This window comes from Eublepharis macularius, chromosome 15, assembly GCF_028583425.1.
Source record: "Eublepharis macularius isolate TG4126 chromosome 15, MPM_Emac_v1.0, whole genome shotgun sequence".
NCBI classification, from domain to species: Eukaryota; Metazoa; Chordata; class Lepidosauria; order Squamata; family Eublepharidae; genus Eublepharis; species Eublepharis macularius.
In genome coordinates, this window is record NC_072804.1 from 13,680,196 (window position 1) to 13,702,418 (window position 22,223).

General features: G+C 50.4%; 2 protein-coding genes across 2 annotated transcripts in view; one reads left to right on the forward strand and one right to left on the reverse strand.

Moving 5' to 3' along the window:
- The window catches only part of CCDC149 (coiled-coil domain containing 149), a 126,269-nt gene extending 112,601 nt beyond the window's left edge, over positions 1-13,668 (forward strand). Inside the window, exons 11-12 of the mRNA XM_054999569.1 lie at positions 37-141; positions 11,274-13,668. Of these exons, the coding sequence (XP_054855544.1) occupies positions 37-141; positions 11,274-11,845 (677 nt within the window). The 3' untranslated portion in view covers positions 11,846-13,668. The remainder of the gene's footprint in view (positions 1-36; positions 142-11,273) is intronic.
- Positions 13,669-19,975: 6,307 nt separating this feature from the next.
- Positions 19,976-21,800, reverse strand: SOD3 (superoxide dismutase 3). Its single transcript, XM_054999512.1, has 2 exons — positions 21,621-21,800; positions 19,976-21,006 (listed from the first exon to the last, which is right to left on the reverse strand). Exon 2 carries the CDS (start codon positions 20,972-20,974, stop codon positions 20,285-20,287), a length of 690 nt encoding a protein of 229 aa, XP_054855487.1. The 5' UTR covers positions 20,975-21,006; positions 21,621-21,800; the 3' UTR covers positions 19,976-20,284.
- Between the last annotated feature and the right edge of the window lie 423 nt (positions 21,801-22,223).

A 22,223-nucleotide genomic window follows, 5' to 3' on the forward strand; every position in this document is an offset into this window, starting at 1 on the left:
CATGAGTTAATTCCTTTTGTATACCCTAAATTGCAGGTGGCAAGGATACTATCACATTCAGTGACCCTGGTCTTCCTGTTATCCAAAGGTCTCTGTCACCGTTATTAACTTTCACCGATAAGCCACAAGAGGAGACAGAAGGTAAACGTTTGGGGTCATGGGGAGTGTGCATCGTGTAGGTCAGTTCGCCCTCTAGTCCATATAGTGAACCAGAGGTCCCCAGCATGGTGCCTGGGGATGCCGTGGGGCCTGCTGGCCCCGTTGCTCTCAGCCACCATGAGTTTTGAGAAAGTGAGCTGGGCCAGGTGGGGCTTTTGCTCAGTGCAGTTTCTGATTGCCCATTTTTAGAAGTTGCTTTAGCAGCAGCTGCCTTCAAAGCATAATGATCTTCACTGAATGGTTGGAGGTTAGCTGTATGTAGGTAAGAAAAATATATGTTCATTTTCAATCTGTTCATTTTCAAAAGCATCCAGTTACACAAAACTTCTGCCTGAAAAGTTGAAGAGTTACTGTTAGTTATGCACAAGTGCAGATCCTCAGGGTCTTGCAGAGGGTGTCTCATTTCTCCTTCCTCCATCATGTCCTCTTTCCCTTCCTTGCCCCCCATAGCCTCTCCCCCTTCTCTTCCTCCCTTCTCTCCTTCCCACCCAACTTTTTATGCCCCCCCCATCTTTACCTTTCCTCCTCCTTCCCCAGCAGCCTCGCCCCTGTGGCCCAGTTGTGTGGGGCTGGCTGAGCCGATCCCAGTTGCATCGTGGGCAACCTGCAAGAACGTGCAGGGGGCATACTTCACTTTTCCCTGTAGCCCCTTCCCCACACAATTTCCTCTTTCCCATCTCCTGGCAGCCTCCATATGCTCACCTTTCCCCTATGTCCTTCTCTCCTTCAAACCCAATAAGCAACTTACTTTTTCTCTGCCCCCCCCCCCTTCAGCTATATTTCTTAATTTACTTCATTTATATGCTGCCTTTCTCCACAAACAGGACTCAGATCATCTTACACCATTCTCCTTGTCTCCATATTATCCTCACAACAACCCTGAAAGATAGGTTAGGCTGAGAGTGTGTGACTGGATCAAAGTCACTGAGCTTCCACAGCACTATACTACAGTCGCTTGGGGCGGAGGGGCTGCTGTTGAACCGCAGCAAGCAGCCAGGCCTGGATGACTCTCGTAAGTTACATGGCATCAAGTTGTCGAGTGGTTGCCTCTGGGCCTGGCTCCAGTAAGTCCTCCCTCAAAGGCCAAAACAGCCCTTAGAAAGGCTCTGTCCTCTGCCCCTGCAACCTAACCTGGAATACTGGCTAAACTATTATAGTTGCCTAGCAGCAGTCACTGAGGGCATCTGATTAAAGTTCTAGGCCCTCTTCTAATCATTTGTGAGGTTTTTTCAAAAAAACAACCTATTTGTTTTTAGCTTTCAGATTTTTCTGCAAACCTGCAGCATTTTTCAGTTGTGTAGGAAGATATGTCTTGTCTGTTTATGGCTCCAGTCCGTTCATGGCTCCAATCTCCAGATTTAAATATCCTCAGGCCTTTGCCACTTGGCCATTAGTATATAAGATGACCTCACACCTTGACATTTTGTGGTTGGCACCAACTCCTGCAGCAGCCATTTTCTGTTTGCATCCACCACCTTGTGTTGGCATTCCAAAAGTGCCCACAGGTTCAAAAAGATTGGTGACCCCTGTTGTAGACTGTTATCATAGAGGCAGTGATTCACTGTTTCAGAAGCTGTCTGCATTAGTTTGTTTCCATGTTATTAAGTTAACACAAGAAGTACTGCTAGTTCTACTGTGCCAGCATGACTCTGCACAGATCCTGGGGCATTGCTTACATGGTTAGGACTATACCACAGGCTCCTTCCAGATGGTTATGTTAACCTAGCAGCATAGGAAAGAGCTAGACTACAGGCTGTCCAATAGATAACATCTTCATGTAGAAAGTGCAGTGAGGAGCATAACACATGCAGTCAGATGGTAAACAAAGGTGGTAGGTTTATAGTTGTACCACTTCAGAGAGGATATGGAGAGTTGATGAACAACACTTCCACAGGCTAGAAAATTCTATCCCTATAGAGACTTGGTAAAGTGTCTTGAAATTCTGCGATGAATAAACTAACTAAGACCTTGGGAAAAGATTCAGGGCCAAACTGTGTTATATCTCCCACACGATCACCATGGGAACTTGCTGCAGGACAGCAGCTATGAGTTCTCATGGGAACTCAATTCAGAAGTGCTGCAGGAGCCCAGTTCAGATCAAGACTGCAGCATGGGGAAAGGAGGGGCTCCTGCCTCCCCCTACTTGCTTTTGTTTCCTAACCCAAAAGAGCCTAGGGGGTGTTATTTGCTTTTACATGCTGCAGCCCACCATGCGACACTTAACACTTTCGTGGGGCTGTTTTGGATCAGAAAATGAGGCAGGGGGGAAAGTAGAAGCCCCTCCTTCCCCCTGCATCGTGGTCCTGATCTGAAACGGGCCCCTGCAGTGCTTCCTAACTGAGTTCCTGCAGGAAACTTGCAGCTCTGGAAGTTCCCATGGTGATCACATGGTAGATGTAATGTGGGGGACTTTGGGCCAGTTGCACACACTCAGCCTAACCTACCTGTCAGGTCCTGGGGCGCCCCCTGGCGGGATTGGTGGCGGCGCGGGGGGGGGCTCCTTCGGCGGGTCCGTCCTGCAAGCGTCGGGGCGCCAAGGCTAGGCCCGGGGCCGGAGGGTCCTTCCCAGGCGGTCTCAGAAATGGGCGGCCCTTGTCTGCTCTGGGGATCCAGGCAGCACGTGGCTCCACCCAGCCGACTGCGCCTTAGCGTCAGGGCAGCCGGCTTCCTTCTCCTCCTCGACCACCCTGAGGAGCCTTCCTAAATACCCTTTCCCCCTCTAGCTCCACCCCCTATCCCAAGCGCCCCCACCCAGGGCCATTCCTACCACCTGGGCCAGGTGTGGCCACGCCCGCCGGCCCCACCCGGCCCCAGCCCATTGGTGGGCTCCGTGAGGGTTTCCCGCCCCCTTCCCTCGGCTGCCCTCTCCCTCCCTGATGGACAGCTGGCGGGGCCTTTCCCGGCCCGGCGTGGCCGAGCCCGCCTCTGTCCCGGCGTTCCGCTGGGCGCTGTCGGCTCCCTCCCTCTCCCCGCTCCATTGGGGTGGGAGCGTGCTCTGGCCGGCCGAGAGCGCCTGCGTCAGCGCTCGCCTGCTCGGCCCGGCCGGGCGCAACCTGCCTCCGGCCTTTTCCCCGTGCCGGCTTGCAGGCCGCCGCCGGAGTCGCCGCGGCGCCGCGGGGGCCGTTGGCGGCCGGCCCGAGGGGCCCGCGAGCAGCGCGCCGGCGGGCGGTGCCTCGGGAGGGTGAGGGCCGCTCCGTTCGACGCCCCGCCGGGCCCCCGAGGCCGGTGGCGCCCGACCCGGAGCTCCGGTCTGCGGCGCGGCGGCGGCGGCGGCAGTCGGCGCCTCGGGTGAGTGCGAACCCCGCCACCCGCCGCCCCCTGGAGTCTCCCCGACTGCCCCCTCCCCGCGCCCTCCCCGACCCCCAGGTAGGTGGCCGGGCGTGGAAGAGGCTGCCACAGGGGGGTGGGGGTCTGTGGAGTCCGAGGCCCCCGAGCCGGGTCTCGGACACACACCCCCCTTTTCGGGACGTCGGGCTGGCCCTCGTCGGTGAACATTCGGGACAGGAAGTCGGCGTTGGCGTGCAGCTTCCCTGGGCGGTGCCGGATCGAAAAGCTGAAAGGGAGGAGGGATAGGTACCATCGTAAGACCCTGGCGTTGTGGTCCTTCAGCCGGGACATCCAGACAAGGGGCGCGTGGTCCGTCACTAGGGTGAAGGGGTTGTTAACAAGGTAATACTGCAAGGCTCCAATGGCCCACTTAACGGCGAGGGCTTCCTTCTCGATGACAGCGTAGTTGCGCTCGGCTGGCTGGAGTTTGCGGCTGATGAACAGGACCGGATGCTCCTGTCCATCCCACTCTTGTGACAGGACCGCCCCCAGTCCGGCGTCCGAGGCATCCGTTTGGAGGACGAAGGGTCTGTCGAAGTCAGGATTGCGGAGCACCGGGGACCCAGATAAGGCTGTCTTGAGATCTGTGAAAGCTTCTTGCCTCTTCGGGGTCCACTGGATCTGGTTGGGCTGGTACTTCCGGAGGCAGTCTGTCAGGGGGCTGGCTCGGCTGGCGTACCCGGCGATGAACTTGCTGTAGTAGCCCACCAGCCCCAGGAACCCCCGCAACTGCTTCTTGGTCCTCGGCGGCGGGCAGGCTTCCAGCGTGGCCACCTTGTCTGGGAGGGGCCGCAGTTGCCCTCGGCCAACCATGAAGCCGAGGTACTTCAGTTCCTGGAAACCCAGGCGGCTCTTGGCGGGGTTGGCCCTTAACCCCGCGTCTCGGAGGGCCTGCAGCACTTGCCGGAGGTGGCGAAGGTGTGACGTCCAGTCGGGGCTGTAGACTAGGATGTCGTCTATGTACGCCGTAGCGAACCCCTGGCACTGCGCGAGGGCCCGGTCGACCAGCCGTTGGAACGTTGCGGCTGCTCCGTGCAGACCAAAGGGCATGACGCGGAACTCAAACAGCCCTTGCGGCGTGGCGAAGGCCGTCTTCTCCTGGTCCCCGGGGGCCATCGGGACTTGCCAGTACCCCTTGGTCAAGTCCAGAGCCGAGAGATAGCGGGCGGCTCCCAGCTGGTCAATGAGCACGTCGGCCCGGGGCATGGGGTACGCGTCAAACTTCGCGACTTTGTTCACCTCCCGATAGTCGACGCAAAAGCGTACGGAGCCGTCCGGCTTTGGGACCAGCACGATGGGGCTTCGCCACTCGCTGTGGGACGGCTGGATCACCCCTAGCCTCAGCATCTCCTTCACCTCTTGGTCCACGACTTCCCACTGTTTCCGGGGCAGGGGCCTCCAAGTTGTCCGCGCTACCTGGCCCGGGGCGGTGGGGATGGCGTGTTCGATCAGCCCCGTGCGTCCCGGCCGGGTGGAGAAGCAGCCGGGCTGACTAGCCAGCAGGTCGCGCAGCTGCTGACGCTGTTGGGGTTCCAGAGCTTCATCGAGCCGAGGCGTGGTCTCTTCAGGCCTACGATCGGTCCAGGGGAGGTCGCCGGCGGGTGGGTCGAAGGGGTCATCGGCCAGCTGGCATTCTCTCTGCGGGCGGTCCCGCCATTCCTTCAGGTCATTGACGTGCAGGCGTTTGACCTGGCGGGGGGTCGGGCCACACTGGACCTCATAGGACTGGGGTCCAAGCGTCCTCTTGATGACGAAGGGGCCTTGCCACGGGTCACCTGGGTGGTGGGGCCCGAACACACGGCGACTGACTAGGACCCGGTCCCCTTCTTGGAAGGTCCTTAACCGGGTGCCCCTGTCGTATCGGGTTTTCTGCGCCACTCGGGCCCTCTCCAGGTTTTGGCCGGCCAGGGTTCGGGCTGTCTCCAGTCGCTCCCGCAAGTCCCGGACGTATTCAGAGGCGGGTTGCCCCGGCCGGGGTGACGGGGTGTCCCTCAGTCCTTCCATCACCCCCAGGATTCCCCGAGGGTTGCGCCCATACAGCAACTCGAAGGGCGTGTAACCCGTAGACGCCTGGGGGGATTCCCGGACGGCGAATAGGAGCGGGTCGACAAAGAGGTCCCATTGGGTCGGGCGGTCGTGAGCTAGTCGTCGCAGCATCTGCTTGAGGGTCTGGTTGAACCGTTCAACCAAGCCGTCGGTCTGGGGGTGGTATATTGACGTTAAGATCTGCCGCACCCCCATCGTGCGGCACAGTTGGCGGGTGACGGAGGCCGTAAACGGGGTGCCGCAGTCGGTGATTAGCTCTCGAGGTATGCCCACCTGGGCAAAGAACCGCACCAGGGTCCGGGCCACCCCGGGCGCTTGCATGGTCCTGAGGGGAACTGCTTCGGGGTACCGGGTGGCGTAGTCGACCAGAACAAGCAGGAACCGGCACCCCCTGGCAGTCCGGGGCAGGGGACCCACGAAGTCCATGGCCACTCTTTCGAAGGGAACGTGGATTACCGGCAAGGGGGACAGCGGGGCCCGTGGTGGAGGACGGCTGGAGGTCCGTTGGCAGACGTCACAGGTCCGGCAATGGTCTTTCACGTCCTGGGCCACCGACGGCCAGAAGAAACGAGTTAGCACCCGGGCCAGGGTGTTGCTGGCTCCCTGATGGCCGGCCCAGCTATGGTCGTGGGCGTGGGCCAGGACCGTCGGCCGATACCTCTGTGGGACCAGGAGCTGCCGGACCTCGCTACCCCTTGTTGTCGTGACGCGGAACCACACGCCCCCGTCCTGGATGATCCGGGGGACTCGCCCCGCCCGTCTCGCATCCCTCACCACCCCTTCACTCACCGCGACCGTATCACGGAGGCCTCCGAGGGAGGGGTCATCCGCCTGGTGGGCGACGAACTCCGGGTCGGTTGCCCAATCCTGCCGCGGAGGGGCTTGTCCCGGTTGAGTGGTGTCGTCCCCGGCCGTAGCTTCCAACGGCAAGGCCTGTTCGGGGCCTCGGGCGGCTTGGAGGTGCAGGTGGAAGCTCGGGGTGTCGCGTCCCAGCAGGATGGGGTAAGGTAGGGCCGGCACCCGGGCCAGCTCTACCTCCCAGGTCTGGCCGCGGCACGTCAGGGGGACCCTCACCACCGGGTACGTCTCTGAGTGGCCGTGGAGGCAGGCGACCGCCGTCGAGCGCAGCACCGGCAGGTTTGGGGGCAGCAGGCGAGTGCGTATCATAGAAACGGAACTGCCGCTATCCAGAAAGGCGGAGAGGCGACGGCCGGCCACCTCGACCATCAGCAGCAGCGGAGGCGGTCGTGGGGGGCGGGACATCGCCGGGTACGATCCTTCCCAGCCGGCGTCGCACTCCATCAGGGGGCAGTCCCGGATAAAATGCCCCCTCTGGCCGCACTTGAAGCAAGGCCCCTTCTCTTCGGGTTCCCGTCCCATGCGGGGCCCTACCTCCGGTCCCGGGGTCAGCGCTGGCCTGTTCCAGCCCCCCTCCCGGCCCACCCCGGGGGGAGGGGGTCGGGGCGGCCCACCCCTCGAGCCCGGCCCCTCTCGGTTCCCCGATCTGGCGCGTCCCGAGCGGGAGGTTTCTTGGGGCCGTGGTGAGGGTCCGCTGGCCCATACGTTCGATCCGGGGTCTCGGGCTGCCTCTCGCGGGTCTGCGGCTGCCGCGAAGTTCTCGAGGAGGGCTGTGGCTTCCTTCAGGCTCCCCGGGCGGCTGCACGCTACCCAATGCCGTGCCTTTGGGGGGAGGATGTTGAGAAGCTGCTCCAGGATAACCTGGTCCACGATCCTCTTCTCCCCTTCCGTGCCCGGTCGCAGCCAGCGGTAGGCGGTGTCACGGAGGGCGTTGACCAGGGCTCGGGGCCGTTCGACTTTCTTATAGGTGATGGCCCGGAATCGCTGCCGGTAGGAGTCCGGAGTCACCTCGTACCGGTCGAGAATGGCGGCTTTCAGGCACGCGTAGTCTGCACTCTCTTCCTTTGGCAGGGCCTTCAAAGCTGCCTGGGCTTCCCCCGTCAGGTAGGGTCCGAGGATAAACGCCCATTGACCTCGGGGCCACTGGGCGGCCTCCGCCGTTCGCTCGAACGCTTCCAGATAGGCGTCGATCTCGTCGTTTTCACCCAGCTTGGTCAGCTGAAAGGGGGCCCCCCGCCCAAGTCCTGGGGCGGGTCCCACCGGTCCAGCCCCAAGGGCCTGGGCGAGGCCGCGGAGGAGGGTGGCCTGCGCCTCTTGTTGCTGTGCGGTCAAGTCACGGAGGAGTCGCACTTGCTGCTCGGCCATCCACTGGCCCAGCTGGCCAAGGTCCGGCGCGGATGGGCCTGTGGGCTGGCCGGCCCCGCCCGTTGCTCCGGCGGCGGCCTGGTCCATCGTCGGGCCGGGCTCTGGTGCTGGGGTGTAGTCGGGCGGCGGGGTGGAGGGACGAAAGGTCGCGGGGCGCAGGTATGCTCGGGTCCCCGGCCAGCCGGGCGGGGTTGGGAGGTGCGGCCGCGGGCGCCTCACGGCAGGATCCGCGATGCCTGCATTCTCCACCACAATGTCAGGTCCTGGGGCGCCCCCTGGCGGGATTGGTGGCGGCGCGGGGGGGGGCTCCTTCGGCGGGTCCGTCCTGCAAGCGTCGGGGCGCCAAGGCTAGGCCCGGGGCCGGAGGGTCCTTCCCAGGCGGTCTCAGAAATGGGCGGCCCTTGTCTGCTCTGGGGATCCAGGCAGCACGTGGCTCCACCCAGCCGACTGCGCCTTAGCGTCAGGGCAGCCGGCTTCCTTCTCCTCCTCGACCACCCTGAGGAGCCTTCCTAAATACCCTTTCCCCCTCTAGCTCCACCCCCTATCCCAAGCGCCCCCACCCAGGGCCATTCCTACCACCTGGGCCAGGTGTGGCCACGCCCGCCGGCCCCACCCGGCCCCAGCCCATTGGTGGGCTCCGTGAGGGTTTCCCGCCCCCTTCCCTCGGCTGCCCTCTCCCTCCCTGATGGACAGCTGGCGGGGCCTTTCCCGGCCCGGCGTGGCCGAGCCCGCCTCTGTCCCGGCGTTCCGCTGGGCGCTGTCGGCTCCCTCCCTCTCCCCGCTCCATTGGGGTGGGAGCGTGCTCTGGCCGGCCGAGAGCGCCTGCGTCAGCGCTCGCCTGCTCGGCCCGGCCGGGCGCAACCTGCCTCCGGCCTTTTCCCCGTGCCGGCTTGCAGGCCGCCGCCGGAGTCGCTGCGGCGCCGCGGGGGCCGTTGGCGGCCGGCCCGAGGGGCCCGCGAGCAGCGCGCCGGCGGGCGGTGCCTCGGGAGGGTGAGGGCCGCTCCGTTCGACGCCCCGCCGGGCCCCCGAGGCCGGTGGCGCCCGACCCGGAGCTCCGGTCTGCGGCGCGGCGGCGGCGGCGGCAGTCGGCGCCTCGGGTGAGTGCGAACCCCGCCACCCGCCGCCCCCTGGAGTCTCCCCGACTGCCCCCTCCCCGCGCCCTCCCCGACCCCCAGGTAGGTGGCCGGGCGTGGAAGAGGCTGCCACAGGGGGGTGGGGGTCTGTGGAGTCCGAGGCCCCCGAGCCGGGTCTCGGACACTACCTAACAGGATTGTTGTGAGGGTAAAATGAAGGCGAGGAGAACAGTGTAAGCTACTTTGGGTCTCCATTGGGGAGAAAGGTGGGGTATAAATAAAGTAGATAAATAAACATTATAACCATGTTTGTCCATTGGGTAATTGTGGGCTAAGGTTGGGGGTAGAATTGCCAATTGATTGGAGGTTTGATTGAGATTTCTGGTGGGGCCGGTACTCCTCCTTCTTCTTTGTGTGTGTGCGTGTGTGCATGCTTGTACACATGTGTGCTAGATGGGCAGTACATTGGCTATAAAATAATTAAATGCATTTAAAAATACTATGAGGTATGGCCGCTAATGCAAACTGTGTACATATTTCATACAGTTTTGGTTCTTATTCAGGCAGTTGTGATGCATCGCAAACTCTTTGTACTAGTTCTTCACAGTGATTAGAGCATGGGTTTTTTTCTGTCTTTTTTTTAAAGCTTTCACAATGTCAGATAAAATCTGACTGCAAGATTGATTTGATTCCATGAACTTGGTCAACTGGTTTTCTTTTCTCCCGTAGTCAAAAACGAAGTTTGAAGAAGTTCATTAAGTGTATACACATATACAGTGCCAAATTTTGTATCAATTCTTTATCTAAAAATATGAAAACTGTTGTTTTTCTGCATATTCAAGCTACTCGTTTTGTATAGTCCGTTCAGAACCCAATAATTGTCAGTATTGTCAGAATAGTGTGGTGGGAGAGATCGTGGATAGAGGAAGGGAAATAGAACACACAGGGTTAGATCCAGCCAGATTTTTCACTTGGTGTCCCCCAGTCCCCCACCTTACTTCACTCACCATCCCACGTGGCTTTTGTCCCTGCAGGTCCCATGAGCCCCAGTGTAACCTTTTGGGAGGTTATAGGGGGTCCCCTCCTCCCTTTCCCGCCAGCAGGAAAGCTGGTTGGATCCAGCCCATGATAAAAGGAAAATGATGGGCCACAGCTCAGTAACTTTACATGCCAGATTCAGCTGCTGGCATCTCCTGTGGGAAGGATCCCTGATAAAAAGACCGGAAAGACCCCTGCCTGAGACCCCGAGAAGAGCCAGTGAGACCAAATAGACTTGATGTATGATATTGTCGCTTAATAAAAGGCACAATCCAGCCAACATTAAGCATCTTTATTTCAGTGGGAAAGTTGAATGTAGATCTTTAAACATTTTTAAGTTCAGCTGGTTCATCCAGAAATAAATGTGTCATGAAAAGTTTGCAGATAGCAATGAATCGTGCAGCAAGACCAACTTTTCTGCACAGTTCTCCCATTAACATAAAAAATGCTCAGTATTGGCTGGATTGTGCTCATTATGAACCTGCCTTCTACTGAGTCAGACCTTTGGTCTGTGGAAGGCAGAGGTGCTTTCTGCCTTTCCATAATCCCCCTAGTAGCTAATTGTGCAGGAAGAGCACACTAATAAGCTCTGGTATGTTGATGCTGCAGCTAAGCAGCAAAGTGTGTGGGGGGGGTCGAGGGGGGAGGAATCACCAAATCCGTTCGCTGGTACAGAATTCAGCTTCCTGGGAATCTCAGCAGCTTCAGGCATTTATACATGTTAGGAGGACAGGAAAGGACCAATTCAGAATGGGAGGGGGCGCTGGGCTCATGAGGACTGTGCCTCTTAACAGTGTAGGTGCAGGGTTAGAATTACTGGCCAGCTCCTCCAACTCAAAATGCCCCCGCAGTGTGGAAAGCTAGAACTTTTCCTCTGTGGTTGGCTGTCTTTTTACATGCAGAGATCAGTAGAGCTGGAGGGTAGCAATCAAAACGCGATGTCCACATCTGAATTCTGAGTTGGTATGGTTTGTGATGACTTTATGATGTGGTGCAGAAGCACAGGTTCCCTTGTGGGAAGATACATGCACTGTTCCTGCGTCTCCCTGATGAGCCTTGAAGGCATAAAAGATGAAGTGTAAGTTACTCGTCCTTTCTCTCCACGTCCTCTGCACATCTGAAATGAAAGGGCTGACTACACATTATGTTTTGTCCAGGTCTACACATATTGTGCATTTTGTGCTGGGAACTTAATCCCAGAAATATGCGGGGCTGATTTGGATCACAGTACACATTTGCAAGGACCTGGGAGGGCAGGGCAAAATGTAATGTATGGTTAGACCCTGAGCCTTCCTGAAAATTAATTCATTATGTGTATGTTTCTTGTCGCTGAGCCAGCTAAGCCAGATCCTTAAACTCTGTATTATATCCACAGATGTGCAATCCTGTCCCATTTCTCTTTTTTAGGCGGACAAGCATGGGAACTGAAGGAAACATATGCTGTTAAGACAGATTTGATGTTGCCAAAGAAAACAGCCACTGTTTCTGATGAACTGCGCACCCACCAAGACAACTGCAACAAATCCAGTCATTTTCATCGGTCATTACCCCAGTTTCCTTCTGACGAAGACAACACAAATAGGATTGGGAATGAAGTCATTAAGCTGACAGAAGTACAGGCAGCTGTGGAGCTGGAAGAGACCAGAACAGAATGCCGGCTGGAGAGCCAGGCAGCAGGTCCGCCAGAGCTCAGTGGCTTCTCTGAAGGAGAGTCCCCCTCATCCAGCCCCCACCTCTCTGACTCCACAGAGCCTGGCAATGCAGATGAAAATCAGTCCCGGGGAGAAGAGGACTGTGATACCTCAGGCAGCGACGCTGAGGACATAAGCCCCGCAAAGGACCAAAATGGGTACAGTTCGGACACTGGGAAGGACAGAGAGTCCGAAGAACTCACTCTTCCGAATCCAAGTCTAAGTTACATCCCAGGTGATTCCCCTGGGGCTGTGGGAGAGACCCCACTTGGCCAGGACTCCTTATGAATTGTGCTGCGGAAGGCATGTATTCCCCTAGTCCTCAAGGGGACCCCTAGTCCACCTAAATCAATATCAAAACGGAGCAGGAACGCAATGATGGCTTTCAAAAATTCCAGCCTCTACTATGTGCCATGATTAACATTACTAGTTGGAGCGATATAATGGAGCATAATGAGATTTGGCACCGCATTCTGTTTTATCATGGCAGTTATATCTCCATCTCTTTAGTATATATATATATATATATATAGCCATGAGGAAGAGGGGGGGAAAGTATTTAGCATTTGGCTAAGATAAGGAATCAGAAAGGATGCCGTTTAAAAGCTCTGATCAGGAAAAGTCTTGTTTCTGTATATTTCCTCAAATTTACATAGAGTAACACAAAACTAAAAGGTGTCTTGATATAAAGGATGATATAAAGGATGCTTCATGCGCATGTTGTCTCGCCACATGTCAAAGTCTAGACTTCCAAAGGCTTGGTTTTGCTCTCGAACAAGTTTTTTTTTTCCAGAATAACTACAGAGGTACAAAAGTCATGTGACAGGGATCTGTGTGTGTGTGCTGATTTTCTCCAGTTGTGGGTAAGGTCTCCCTTATCCGTGTGTCTGTGTGTGCGTGCGTGCGTGTGTCCCTTTTCCTGCCCTGTCCCCAACCAAAACTGTCTTTTCCCTCTGTCGGCTGCATAACTGCTGTCCTGGCAGCTTCATATCTTGGCTTTCCTATGGCTGTTGGTTCCTCAAGCCTTGGCTCACGTTTTGCATGGTATCAAATAGCGGCCATGCATTCTATGAGTGGACTGGCTCCTCCATTGTGAAATAGCCTCTTTAGAACATGAAGAAGGAAGAGTTTGAGGCTTTCGTATACTCTGTTTTCCTTTGGGCAATATTAAGCGTACACTGGTGAAGAGGGAAAATAAACGTCCCTTTTCCTTTTCGGAGCCTTGTTGATAGTAGCTGAAGTGAACCTCTTTGATACGCATTTTCCCCTTTTAAAACCCTTCCCACAGTGGCAATCAATTGCTGTCCATGTGGGAAAGCATCTGGAGGCCTCCTGGGCCGGCCAAGTGAATGATTGTGCAGCCTTTGTGATGCTTTGTGATGCTCAGTCTTCATGATGCTGAAGCGGTGCTTGCTTGTTCCTGGTAGGACAATGGCTGCAGAATATTTGCGGCTGTTATTTTGCAGCTGTTGAACTAAAAGGGAGAGCTGCTTTCTGGGATTTCCCCCCCCCCCAAAACGGGAAACAATCTCAGCAGCTGTGGAGCTGGCCTGGGCCTCCAGCCATAGAGGCAATTTTCCTGCTGGCTTGGGAACCTAATTGCCTGTAAATGTTCATTTCTCACTCCTAGAACTTAAAACCAATTGAAGAGAGGATTAATCCAAATTTAACAATGCCGCTTACAAGAAGTGGGAAATCCTTCTTGTATTGAGCCCTTATTTGACAAAATAAATACCTACCAGCTGCACATTATTATGATCAGCTTGTCAGAAACTCCAAAAGGGCTGGGTTCTCATTGGAAATAGTGGCAGACCCAACTCTGTCAGCCAGCCTGGCTAGATAGCAGGTGTTGCTAAGATCAAAATACTAACTGAACAAGCAAATTGGCTGAGTCTTCTGGTAAGACACTTGTTCTTTAAGGAGGTGTAAAATAGGCTCATCGATGGTCTTCAGTGTAGCCCCTCAGTAGCCCAAAAGCTAAGAAAAACCTGTCCTGAGCAGCCGGCTCGTGCAAGTGCAGTCCCTAGGTGAATAACAGTGGAAAAGAGCAAGAGTCCAGGAGCACCTATAAGACTAACAAAAATAGTGGTAGGGTGTGGGCTTTTGTGAGTCACAGCTCACTTCTTCAGATACCAGTAGAAAAGAGCAAGAGTCCAGGTGCACCTATAAGACTAACAAAATTAGTGGCAAAGTGTGAGCTTTTGGGAGTCACAGCTCTCTTTTTCAGATACCTGGTATCTGAAGAAGTTAGCTGTGGCTCACGAAAGCTCATACCTTACCTCAAATTTTGTTAGTCTTATAGGTGCTCCTGGACTCTTGCTCTTTTCCACTGCTACAGACAGACTAGCACAGCTACCCATCTTGATCTGTCTAGATGAACAACAGTTACAGTTAAGCGCAACCCTGTTTTCCATGTGGTTGGAAGCCTCAGGATGACCACAGCCGTTACTGGTACTGATAGGTGAGAAGATGTTAGAGCATCCCTGTTCTCCAGCATGGGGATTTTTTCTTGCCATACTATAGAAAATCAAGGAAATCCAAGTGGTGATAAGGCTGGAATAAGAAACTCTGGCTGACTGAGAGACCTGTCATAACCAGAAGTTGCTACAGCAAGCCAGGAATTTCTAGCTCAGAAAGTTTCTTTTAGGCCTCTTCTGGGAATCAAGCCAAAGGTTATGGAATGTTATGACCTGAGCATATTATATTCTCAGAACCAGAAAGCTTGCATCTAACTCTTACTTTTTCCATATGCTCCAAACATGAAAAGAATTCTCTCTGAAATGTTCCTTGAATATTCCCATGCTCTTGGGCATTGCACTATTCTCCTGTTTGCATCCTACCCTTTTTGAACAACACTGGTTTGTTTCAAATTAAAGGCTTTTGTCTCCTGCATTAATAAAAAAAAGTTGAATCATTTATTAGCTTCATAATTTCATTTCTCATAGTGCATGGGGGGGAGGGGAGAGATTACGTTATCTTTTGTTTTTTGTGGCACTGTTGCTTTTATTGATAGAGTGGCTGACAATGTTATCGACTCGGCACAGCGTTCATGCGTTTATTGGTAAAATAACAGATAGCCTTATTGTCTCGATTTGTTGTTATAGGAATGACAAAACTGATATAGTAGGAAGAGTAATGAATATGCACTAAACTCATGAATATGAAGTTCAGGAATTTTGCTTATCATAAATAAGGCATTCCACATCCCACTGTTCATTTCAAGATGTATATTTCTTTCTGGTTTTGTCACTGCCTGATAAGGACTGCAGCTAATGCTGATGAAGTTGTGGTGTGGAAAAGTAGTTAAGAAAAGAGCACAGCTTTGTGTAAACGAAGATCACAATATGAATGGCCGTTGTTCTGCAAAGCAATGGAGTTAGAGCGGCCATGTGCATTTTGTTTGTGGACTGGTCCAAAGCCCAGTTGTGTCACTGGAAACATTGACATTTGCGCTCAGGGGTTTCAGTGAGTTGGAAAGATCATGGGTTTGGATCCTACTGCTTCGCTTAACTGTATGGAGTTTCCAGCAGCCCTGTTTCTGTGAAAAACTAAATCTGAGTTTCTATATGTGTAAAAACAAATAGAAGCTAACCCCAAAATGGTACATCTAGCTATTAGCATAATCGTGATGAGCCTGCGCTCCTGTGTTAGAGTCCTTGTAGTTTACACTTCAGTTACCCAGCAAGAGATCGTTTGGTGACCTGCAGCTCTGATACAGCCCCTGCTTTCATTTGTGATTATATCAATGTAAGTGCTCATTTAATTTCCTTGCTGTCATTGAAATCCACCCCAGAAACTGTTCCCTTCTTCCCTTCCCCTACAATAAAGCTATGTATCAGTCAGTATAGCTATGTGGGAATACTGTTCTGGGAGATCTGAACCTGATTTATCCGGATGCTCTGGATTTTCTGCCTAAGATATTCAGAACCACAGCCTGATACTGTAACTGGGTTAGTAGAAACTCTCTTCTGGCTTTACTTTGTCTCTGTTCCTTTGTCTTTCTAATTATTCTTGTGCGTTTATTCTTGGCAGCTACACATTGGCCTGCCTTTCAGTCCGGAGGCTTCCTTAAACATCTAAAGGCCAAAATAGACATTGCCCATTTTCACACTGCTTACCGGCCACAAAACATCGTGCCAAGCTCCTGGAATGACAGCGTCTTCGTGGCGTGATTTCACGCGAGAACGGCTGTTCTGGGAGCTTGGCGCAATGTTCCGTGGCCGGTAAGCAGTGTGAAAATGGCCATTATAAGGGACATTAAGTTCCTGCCAACCTGTCTCTTTTTTTACCTTTCTTCCTTTTAATTTGTCATGTGGAATGACCTGATGGCATTTCCTGCTAATAAACGATGTGAGACAGGTAGATATGGAGTGGCAGCAGCCCCGTGTCTCTTAGACCATTTGGTTTGGCTGTAACTTAAGTATAAATATTGTTGGTGTGTCTATTTAAGAACAATGTTATTGACATTATTTATTGCAGAGGCTCCAATAAGTCTCCAATACCTTGATGCTTCCCTCTTTCTCTTCCTGGAAACTTAGCTTTAATCAGAATCCCAGAGAGTGGTCATATTAATGTTTTTGATTGCCACCTGAACAATTATGAATGATATTACAGCTATATTCATTCAACTCCTGACAGGAACCAATGAAAAGCCCCATAAATAGAATCATTGCTATAATTTTTTTTTTCTTCCAGTGGCCAGAGATAATAAATGGCAGTATCGCTTAAGACCTGAGCTGTGTATATTGCAATCTTTAGTCCCTTTGTCTCTGGTGGCATGAAAGCACTTTGGATTGTGGAACTGCTTTCCCTCGCATCACGGAGGTGATCTGTCAATTTAGATAAGAAAAGTCAGTTTGCAACATTCCAGCACAATTTAGTGTGACCAAAAATAGAAACGGAGATGGTGCTATTCAGAATGAGCTCTGAGCCGGGACAAAACAAACATTTATGACGAGAACCTGCCCTGACCCTAACCCTAACTGTGGTGTTGCCTCAGAGGGACAGTGTCTAACCCCCACATAAATGGCCCCCAAACCCCTTTCTTGATTATGAGGGAAAGGCTGCTGTTAATTCCTCCAGGAAAATAAAAACATGGATTAGTTGAAGACAAAGCCTGCCTCTGTCCTGCTGATGCATGGCCTGGTGTTCATATAGGGAGGGACCTCGTGGAGGGCAGTCTGTCTGTCTCTACACAATTAGCACACAGGGACACATCATACCCTGGGACCTTTGCGGGAGAAGATCATCCCTCCATTTTCCTTTGTGACTGTTAACGACGACTTTGGCACTTGGTCCAGTGAATCCTACTGGCAAAAGTTAATATTGGTGTGTGTGGGTAGGTACACAACCAGTTGTTTAGAAAAGGTATTGCCTTATGTGGGCTAAATATGGAAATAAGTCAGTGTATGGTATGTGCTGTCCTCGGTTGATGTTTCTTGTCCTCTGGCTAAGCATGCTGTAGCAGGCACTCCTAGTTTTGATTTTATCTATTGCACAGGCTGAAAATTTTTCAGAAATTTAGATTCCTTTTGTATTTTCTTTTGCTATCATTCTCTTACTTTGCATCCTTCTGCAAAAGTCAATTAACAGTAGAAAAAACAAATGTTCCCTTTTCAGGATTTTGAGTTGGGTTGCTTTCAAGAAGGGCTTAATAAACCCTTCAGTTCTACATAAGCTTGTCCAAAAGAAGTATCTTTTTTGTAGAAAAGGCTATTTCTTTTGTAATCAAGACAAATTTTTTGCATATGGTAATTTGTATAATGAAAAGTTCTTTAACTCTTGTATTTTCAGGAATGTAAATAGGTAAGGGTAATGTTCAAACATATTCAGTCTTTAAAAGATTTTATTTTTGAAATGCAGCTACCGATTACTACATTACTTTAAATATAGTTTATATTGATCGCTTTTAATGTATTCCTTTTGTCAAGTAATGTCATGTATATTCAGCTGCAATAAAGAAATTTCCTAATATTTATCTATATTTTGTGTTGCCTTCATTGATTAGTAGTTCATAAGACTCTCTGAAAGATGTTATCAGTTTGTGGGTTGGAGACTATCAATTTTCCCTGGTTCCTTTCCAAGAGATTTCTAATACCACAATGACACGAGGAGAAGTGCTGGATATTCAGAGGCAACTAATTTTTCTGTCCACCATGGAGCAGAGTACACAGTTCGATCTGATGTTTGTGTACACAGCTTTATCGGGTTGTAGCCAGAAAGGTTGAAGCCAGAGGTGGGCTTTTAATTTAGAAGCCATCCTCCCGTATATAAGAACAAGGTTCCTTCTGGATCAAACCAGCAGTCTATCCAGTCCATTTGATACAGAGGCCAACCAGTTTCCCTGGAGAGCTAACAGAGGCCAAGTCCTTCATATGATTTTGCCTTCTAGCACTGGTACTCAGCAGATGCGGAGGTTCCCTTTAGTCACCATGGCAAGCAGCCATTGACGGACTCATCCTCCATGAAGCTACTTCCCTACATCCATTTGCAGTGAATTCCACAGTTTAATTGCTCACTGTCTGTCTTGAATCCATTGCCCATCAATGTATCCTCAAGTTCTAGTATTAAGGGAGAGGAAGAAATATGTTCACTTTCTCCACACCCAATGTATAATTTTAGAAATCTCTATAAAGTTGACTTTTTTCTAAACCAAAAATTTCTACACTTTAGCCTTTCCACACAGGAAAGGTTCTCCACCCTCTTAATCTTTTGTTGCCCTCTTCCATTTCCCCATCTCTACAATTTCCTTTTTGATATATGACAAACAGAACTGTGCACAGTATTTATTCCCAAAGAAGCCATATGGGTGGGTATCCAGTATGTGGTCCATGGGCCAAATGATCCTGTGCCTGTGATTTTTAGCAACTTTTTTTTTTTAGCCATTCAGTTTTAATTCCAACACAATTACATCACAGAAACTGTGGCATTATGAAAAAGGACTGGCAAAAGTACAGACAATTGTCACTGAAATTGTAATTATCCTTATATTATGTAATGCAATCTGAACTGATTTTTTTACTTCAGCAACTTGACATATTTCCTGCTTCTTTTCAGGGCTTGTCAATGTACTTGAAGGGTCAGACTTTCAAATAATGTTGATTAGGTTTGAATCTTGCAGGAAAAAAATTGAAAATTAACCTCAAGTATTTGATAGTAGATCTGTTTGAAGATGGATAAATGGCTAAAATGACTGCAATCACCAGTACTGTAAACCATGAGGTTAGAGAAACCTGCTAAGTCTTGAGAATAGTCTTTTAGATACCAGCACTCTCATTGACTTGATAAAGTTCATTAACCTATTTTTGGACTGCTTTTGTTTTACTACCAAAAGTCTGGTTTTTAAAAAAACCCTATTGTAATGAATAAAGAATACATACAGCTAGTGCAGATAAGGATTTCTGCTCATGTGGCCCATTGTTGAAAAAAATCGGATGCGTGTACCACAGAATTATACAGGGGTATTACAATATTGGTTGTTTTTTCTGTTCCACCCCGCCTTACTAATAACCCCCAGCAACGAGTTCGTCTTTTTCACCACCCGTGCCACTCACTGAGCTGGCATTTTAATCAAGCTGTCCTCCACAACACTGTAGGCCTACTTGAACCACAACAAAAGATGGGATAAAAATGTTAACACTGGTTCCAATTCTAGTCCTTGTGGCTGTTCTTAAGCTATTCTGGATGTATTGTTCCTTGCCAACCACAATTTCTTACATTGCAAATTTTACAATACTGATGTACCAAGTTTAAAAAATGGGAGCCTGTTGCTTTCCATTGAATTCAATGGCAAAACTCCCACTGATTTTTAATAATAATTTTTTAACATCTGGATAATGCCAGTGACATGAATAAGTTGATTGTACCCACTATTAATTTTTCATAAACTTTCCCCCCAGAATTGTAAAAGCAAAACAACTTTGAAGTGGAAATCATCTTCCCTCCTCCCCCAGTTTATCAACATCTGAGTTGCCTGGCATAGTTTGTCTAATTTTTCACTCTGGAAAAAAGTTTCCCCCAAGCTCAAACTTATCTATTTTGTGCAAATGGCATTATGCAACCCTGATGTGCATCGAAAGCAAGCACCCACCTCCAAATATTTCTCTACTATGAAGAAAAGGCCAGGAATATTCTTGTAAAGACTTGTTTCAAATGTAAACAGTGTGAAACAGCTACAGGACTGACGATAGCTCAGACCAGTTAAGAAGCTTAAAACTGTAAGGAAGCAAAACCTGCAAATACAGGCATAACAAAATAACAGATCTGAAGTTTTAAAATATAAATAAAGCACAAACTCTTACTTGAGCTCTAAGGGGAAGTCCGTTATCACTGCCTGCCAGCCCGTCCTCAAAACAGTGGACAGGCGGGGGGGATACATCTTTTTTTCATTTCAGGTATATAGAAAAACAGCACACCATCTTAGTTGAAGATTTTTATTTTTACCTTTTTTTGTTCCTCCTGCTTTCTTGATCTTGAGATGGTTTTCAAAAGATAATGACACAAACAGGACCATTCAAGATCTCAGTAGCAAAATATGCATTTCTTCCCGTGAGATGCTAAACTTTGAAGCTGAAAAGAAACCTAGATAAGAACTTTCAAACAAAGGGCTGCTGCTTTCTACTAATCTGCTTACAGAATGGAAATATTTCCTATTATTTAGTAGCCATTGTGGCAAACGTGAAGCTGTTGTTTGATTTTCCCCTAGGCCTGGCTGTTGAATGCTTATTTTTAAATCTGAAGAAGCTCCGCATAGGCCTTTTCCCACAATTCTTTTTTGCAATATCCAATGACACAGCAAGCCAAACGTTTCCCAGAATTCCCACTCTCTAAACTGGCTGCATTGTTCCCTTTCCCCATATCATCTTCATTCTCATGAATCACAACTGATCTTCCTAGAACAGCCTGGGCACCAAAGAGTGTAGCCTGGAGGTTGGTCATTAATGTTCTAATTTGGCCATCTTTAGGGTAAAAGTTTCCGAAGTCCCCAGGGTGGTGAGGGTGATAGACTTGGAAAGGGTTGTAGTGCCCCCCGGTAGAATCACAGCCACGGCTGAGGTCTCCAAACTGATGGATGTGGATAGCTCTGCCATTTAGGTCGGTGCCTGTGGGAAACCCATCCAGGTAGAATATAGCCTCCAGTTTTCCATGTGGGTAAATCTGTTTGAACAGAACACGGCCCGTCACCTGTGGTTTGCCAGCTTCTAGGTGAGCACTGGGCGTCACTTCGCAAGTGGCATACGTCCAGTTACCTTCGTACAGATGCTCATAAATGTGTGGGTACAGGATAGCCATCCACACTAAATTCAATTGTCCCTGAGTCTCCTTAATAGCAAGATCGGAACTTTCTTCTTGTTTTGTTACATCAGACATGCAAAGGGTCAAGCCTGTGAGCAGCAGCAGGAACATGCCAGAATTCATCAGAAGACTTCCAAGAGATGGTGAGGGAAGTGCTATTGAATTTGGAATGAGAAAAGAATTGTAAAAAGTACAGTGCTAATATTCATAAATATTAATCTATAGTACTTATGGAGTGCCTGGAAGTAAATGTACTAGAAACTTGCAAGATAGTTCAATTATTATCTTCTTTGTTGTGAGGCAGAGTGGCTAAATTTGAAATAACAGTGGATTTGAGGAATTTTTCTAGTTTTCACTTCATACTATGCTAATCAGCTAGTTCCAAAACACGTGTTGATTTGCTTTCAAAATCTCTTACAACGGTGATGAAATCTTTGGATTAAATGAAGTACTCGATGTTTTGTGATAAGCATAACAAAAACATGGCTGAGACAATGCCACAACATTGGGTCTGTCCTTTTTCCTCATCCTTTCCCTCAAAATCCATGTCATGTGAATCTTCTCCCCAGAGGTTAGGGGAAAAGAATATTCTGAATTCCACTGTGAAAGTCAGGGTGAAAGATAAACAAATTTTCTGAATGAAGTGAAAGAAATTGGAGCTATATTCAAAGGCATTTATGTTCAGAGCAGACTGTTGAAACTGCCTCCGCTACACTTGGAATGTCTGCCTTTACCGTGTTGGTTCTAATAGTAATTGTTATTTTCTTACCTTTAACAAAGGATTTGTCTTCCAGAAGCACTTTGCAGCTGGTCGCAGTTCTTCATGCAAATGATGGCCTGTAACCCAATCCAGATCCCAGGCTTTCGGTGGAGATACAAATGCTGCTTGTTGATAGAGAACTTAGGCAACAGCAGCTCATGGGAGTGGTTACGCAGAAGGGAAAAAATTCAGGAGAGGAGGGGGAAGTGTTACCTAGTTGTTTAACAACAAACTGAACCCAAATCCTTGCAAACTTTCCAGCCAAAACTACAAAAAAGCCTTTTTTCTCTTTCATTATTTTCTGTACTACAGCAAATGACCTTGAGCATGAAATGACAAGCCAAAAAAAACCCAACAACACCCCCAACCCCTGGTTACCCTGCTTGCTCTCTTCTGTCAGTTTTTCCACACAAATTTGCTCATGGCTCCAAACAAAGTTAGTCGGCCTGGTGGGGTGTGTGTGTGTGTTTGTTTTTATTTTAAACTCCCTGGAAACTGATTTTAAGGCCTGTCTGAGAAAAAGAACCTACTTTACAGATCCAAATTCCTGTTGCTGTTTTTTTTTTTTAAATCTGGCTGTAGTAACTAGGTCTCCAAAGCTTCGTGAGAGAA

What these genes read in the sequence shown, in the direction of transcription:
- SOD3 (XM_054999512.1), bottom strand. Translation starts at nt 20,974, where the DNA reads ATGAATTCTGGCATGTTCCTGCTGCTGCTCACAGGCTTGACCCTTTGC.